Source organism: Triticum dicoccoides, chromosome 7B, assembly GCF_002162155.2.
Source record: "Triticum dicoccoides isolate Atlit2015 ecotype Zavitan chromosome 7B, WEW_v2.0, whole genome shotgun sequence".
Classification (NCBI taxonomy): Eukaryota; Viridiplantae; Streptophyta; class Magnoliopsida; order Poales; family Poaceae; genus Triticum; species Triticum dicoccoides.
Window position 1 is genome coordinate 109,028,727 of NC_041393.1, and position 5,468 is coordinate 109,034,194.

Consider the following 5,468-nt stretch of genomic DNA (forward strand, 5'->3'; position numbering starts at 1 on the left):
GATAAGCTTAAGCTAGCTAGTAGCTACCCATCAATCATGCAAGTTATTAGAAGACCCAGGTCACGGAGATTAACCACATCTTGGCAGCCAAGTCTCCTCCCTTTCTTTCGCTTGCACCATGCAATGCAAGGATTCTTGTTTGCACCAAACAAAAACAACAGCTATTGGCTCGGCGATTTGGTCACCGTTAGGTGACACTGTATTTTGACCGCGAGAGCATGGTGCGCTTGGGCTGCCTAACGCGACGGACCTCTTTGGTACGCCTCGTCGGACCAGATCCAAAATATCTTTGGTGGTACGATGTCTAATCATGGCAACTAGCCAACTTGTTCAAAAAATATCTTAGGTGGTTCAGGCATTTCAGTGAAACCAATAACCGCAGACTGAATGTACAACTAGTCAATGAAGACACGATCGAAAATGCGGCAAGTTTTCTTTGGTGACAAAATATCTTAGGCGGTACGTTTTATGGGAGAACAGATGTTCTGCTAGTTGCTAGTTAACCACAGCAGACTGAAAGAGCTCTGCCTGGATCAGGCAGCCTGGGGCTTCTCCTCGGCTTTCTTTGGCTGCAAACAAGAACGGATAGCAAGAATTTCATCAAGAATTCACGGGAGCAAAAACTCGTACTACCAACGTACTGAACAATAGCAGGCCTGGTCAACTGGATGGAAAATTCAAGCATGCAATCCAAATTACCCACAGCACAGATATTTCAGTCCCAAACAGAAACCCGTTGTGGCGACCACCTTGCGATCCTACCAATTTCCGATCCACCACCGACAAGTGAGATTGGGATGGGATGCTCTCAACCTACTTAAATGCGTGTACCAAAAACACCCCGATCTACCATGAATGACGTGGATATGCCAGAGAACACATCAATTCAGTGAAGTAGTTAATCTTGTACATATGTACACAGTATGTCTTTCTAAATCCATAGCAACACAGTGGGTTTCTTGGTAGTAGTACCATACAGAAAATTGTTTCCTACAATAATGGGTAAACCTGTATATAAAGAAAATAAATCTACCACGATGTCCAAGGTATCATTAGAGATTAAACAAAATTAGAATAACGTCCGCACTTTGAAACCCGTAATCTCTAGGAGCAACGTGGCTGCATATGACTTGCATATCTCAACTCGGCTCCTAAATTTTACTTCTAAAAAATGACTCTCCAGTCTCCAGCACATCGGTGGCGTACTATGGCCCAAGAGAAACAAATATGCTTCTCCAAACATGAAAATGGGCATGACAGCAACCAGAGACAAGTATGTGTAGTGAATTTCATTCGATCATAGGAAAAAGGAATAAAAAGGTTGAAAACAAGAAAACCGTTCTTTTTAAGGAAAATAACCTTTGGTGCGTGAAATACATCTGGCATTAACAGAATCAAATCCTGTGTTACTCTGAAGAATAAAGGGTTCGCGGGCAGAAAGAAATATAGGGTCATATACAACATACAGAAGTATGTATCTACTGTACACAGGTACAACATACAGAAGTATGTATCTACTGTACACAGGTATGTAACGGACAATTAGAAACTATATGATGTCCAAGAACTATCAGAGCGTGCAATGTGCAGTTCATTATTTGAGTACTTCGGTGCAAAAGTTGTGCCAAAAAGAAACGTGCGGTTGCGTCTAGTTTGGGTTTAAAATAGTTACATATCAGGTAACAGTACATACAGGTAGTAGAAAATAAATGTTACCCAGGAACTACTGGAGTGTGCAATGTGCAGTTGGTTATCTGAGTATTTCAGTGGAAATCTTGTGGGCAAGAGAACCATATGGAAGGTCAATCCAATTATTAGTAAACTTTCTTTAAGCATAGGCGCGCAAGTATTCGTTACATATAGCAATGTCTTCTTCTACTATTGACAGTTTCTAAACTATTTAAAAATAACTTTAAAAGAAAGTTATTAAGTAATGACAACTGAAACTATGTTCAGGTTCTACTGCTGCAGATTGGAAATTCTTTAGAAACTAAAATTTATCTGCATGAAGGAACACAAAGCAATCTTTGTTATTTAATTAAATGAACTTGTTCCTAAAAGAGTAAGAAGCCTATGTAGAAGGTTGGCTGAGGAGGCGTCCAAAATGGCCACTCAAATATGCTTGTTCAATTTATATCTTCGACAGAACAGACAGGGACTGCCTACTGCATTAATAAAAAAAGGACATGTTTATGGTCTTATTATAAAGGTACTGAGCCGATGCAGTATCAACAACAAAGCCTTTAGTCCCAAACAAGTTGGGGTAGGCTAGAGCCGATGCAGTATTCTCGAACGAAAATAGTTAAAGGCTAGTGATGTACATTAAGCATTTCTTCCCTACAAGGACGCTGGCATACATTTCTGATGGAGTGAAACATCAGCAAGTCTAGAAAAATCATGGAAGGATGACCAATGGAGTAGAAATTAAACCCTGAGAGAGCTCAAATAAACAGTAGATTAAACCAACTACTCCCAAAATACTTGTCGTGGTTTTAGTTCATATTTGAACTAAAACCACAACAAGTATTTTGGAACGGAGGGAGTAACAAATAGGTGAACAAAACAAGAAAAGAAGTCAAAATGATGTATAGGAGTTTGCTTGACTGCCCCTATGGACAACTAAGACTAAAGGTACTGCTAAGATCACTAGACATCTTTCGAAATTAAGAAGATCTTTTTAATAACTTATACTGCAGCCAGCTAAAAAAAGGATGATGCCCTAAAATGCATGCGGCCAAACCATATCAATGCTGGTCAGAGAGATCTAATAATATGCAATCAAATTTAATGGTCAACATGACATCTTATTTACTTTACAATTCAAAACCCATTTTTTTACTTCCAGTGTTATGAATGACTACAAAAGTGTATGGATGTTCCACGAGCAGCGTTAAATGCAGAGTACCAGCCTACAGGCTGGCAGTAGTGATTGTGATTCCCCTTATCAAACTGGATTATAAATTCCTAAACCAGTTGTGATCCTAAGAGCATCTCCAACAGCTTCCTTTTCCTCAATAAAATCCTGGTATTGCAGTAGTTGGGCCAAAAAAACTGCTCCAAAAGCTCCCCTATCCCCAATAATTATTTTGTGAGCACCAAAAAACAGTCCACCTTCCCCTAAATAGAGGGAGACTTGGTCCTCTCCCAATATCATGCCCAATACACGCCACGTCAGTGACAGCTGCCGCCGCCTCCACCGCCGCCGACCGCTGCCACCACCAATCGCCGGTGAGCGTCGCTACCACCCGCTGCGGCACCACCTGCCGCCCACAGCCAACAACAGCCGTGCCATTGCCATCATCCGTCGTGCCACCACCAAGTGGCGGCTGTAGGTCAGATTGGGTATTGGAGATGGGGTTATTGGGGATCTGCTGGAGCGCCCATCCCCAATAACCAGAAAAGTGTCATCAGGAAGCCCCAATAAGTGCTTATTGGGGGAGTTTTTTTGGTGAGCTGTGGGAGATGCTCTAACTCCCTTTTATAAATGTCAAATGATATTTATCAAGTTGCACACAAATGATACACGTTGACACAGTACACAAGAAATTGAACTTTATGCAGAAACTAGAAAGGATCATGCATTCAAATGTCATTTTCAATGGTTTCACCCAGTACACATGCACGGAGTCAATCATGGTGAAATAATTCATGGCCACGAAATGTAAGTATGCATACACATTATGACATGAACAGTAATTACAGACAAGTCATATAATTACCCAACATCTATACTACTCCCTCCGTTACCAAATATATGAACTGCTTAAACGTCATATATTTGGTAACAGAGAGAGTACTATATAGTGTACCGATATCGAAGCAACTGGGCCATTGGATCATTTTAAATCATAGCTCAAATTCAATGGATTTGAATACCAGAGTGTGTGCCAATATATAAGCATCAGACAAAAAACCCTAATGGTCTAAATCGCCGGGATTCGCGATCGGGTACACCATCTAGCTTCTTCTGCGCTCATCAGTTGCGATATTGCTACATTGCTTCTTTTTTTTTAGATAAGGGTTTAGGGTTTAGGGTTAGGGTATATTATCTATTTATCTTTTGAGATAATATACCCTTATCTAATGTTTGACATGCTTTTGCATGTACGGATTACTAGTGCAAAATGTTGGGAAAATAGTATACACAATGTTAGCAATATTTGACAAAAAGAAAGGACAGGAAATGAGGTTAGATCAAACCCGACAGTAGCAATGCAACTGAAATTAAGCATCAAGCAAAATAAGACAAACATGCACAACACAGGTGATATATGTTAAACATGGTACAGGGCTACAGGCAAACAACAGCACAGACTACATCGTTATTAAGCCACCTATTTTTTGCAATGATCCTACTTATTCCATTCTACATGTGGATAATAGCATAACACTCAGGTGTGCCTGAGATGTCTGATAAAGCGATCCATTACCAAAGAGGTTCCATGACCACCTACAGAAGTTGAATGAGCGACAATGTACACAGCAAATATCTGAATTCGACGAGAGATTTCAGCGCAAAGTAGTGAGATACGCCCACGCACGTAAGGTGTTCGACAGAAGTGAAGACGACGAAACAGAGCAGAAGAGGCACCTTGATACCGGGGAATGACATGCCGAGCTCCTCCTCGGGGATGACGACGGGCCACTTCTCCCCGGCCTCGCGGAAGAGCTGCTCGGTCTCGAGGAGGCGGCCGCGGGCGAGGATCTGCTCGCGCATGCCCTGCGCGGTGGCGCCGTCGGCGGCGACGAAGGCCTCCTCGGCGCCGTTGAGGTAGGTGACGAGGACGCGCGGGGGCGGCTGGGCCTTGGGGTCGTCGGCCGCGGCCGGGGAGGGCAGGCGCCGCAGCTCGACGGAGCAGGTGGGGTTTGAGTCCTTGGCCTTGCGGCCGTTGCACTGCGCGAGGAGCTCCACGGCCGCCGCCTTGCGCGGGTCCAGAGGGTTGTACTCCACCACCACCCTGGACAGGAACTTGAGCATCTCCTCCGGCCGCCGCTTCCCCCGCTCGTTCGCCGGCTTCGATCCGCTTCCGGTGGACAGGCCGCGAAGGGATCCTCTGGAGACGGTTATGAGCAGGGGTAACGGGGCCGGCAGCGTATGGGGGAGGCGGATGGGAGAGCGGCGGTGGAGGGCGACGGCGAGGAACCAGTGCGGTGGCGCTCGATGGGACGTTAACGGAGAGGGGGCGGCGCCGTTTTTTTTTTCCTGCAGAGAGCAGATCTCGAGAAGCTCGTCAAACTGCGCAAGGTAGGTGGGCTTTGCTCCGGCTGTTTCTTCCAACTGAAAAATGAAGGGCCTGGGCTTCGGCTAATATGAACTGGGCCATAGCCCGCTAATATGATGAGAAGCTTACAGCAGGAGACCAGCGAGCTTTACCTCAAAAAACAATTACTCAAAAAAAAAACCTCAAAAAACAAAGTAGCAGATTCTTAAAAAAAAAGATCCCCTAAAAAAAAGTAGCACCAGGGAG

General features: G+C 44.1%; 1 protein-coding gene across 1 annotated transcript; it reads right to left on the minus strand.

Moving 5' to 3' along the window:
• Positions 1-308: 308 nt before the first annotated feature.
• LOC119341706 lies at positions 309-5,240 on the minus strand. Its single transcript, XM_037613570.1, has 2 exons — positions 4,592-5,240; positions 309-569 (listed from the first exon to the last, which is right to left on the minus strand). Exons 1-2 carry the CDS (start codon positions 4,976-4,978, stop codon positions 534-536), a joined length of 423 nt encoding a protein of 140 aa, XP_037469467.1. The 5' UTR covers positions 4,979-5,240; the 3' UTR covers positions 309-533.
• Positions 5,241-5,468: the final 228 nt, after the last annotated feature.

Excerpts from the sequence above, each read along its gene's own strand:
- LOC119341706 (XM_037613570.1), bottom strand. The coding sequence starts at position 4,978 with ATGCTCAAGTTCCTGTCCAGGGTGGTGGTGGAGTACAACCCTCTGGAC. Across the intron at positions 570-4,591 it reads TGTCATTCCCCGGTATCAAG|CCAAAGAAAGCCGAGGAGAA; the intron begins GTGCCTCTTCTG and ends TCTTGTTTGCAG.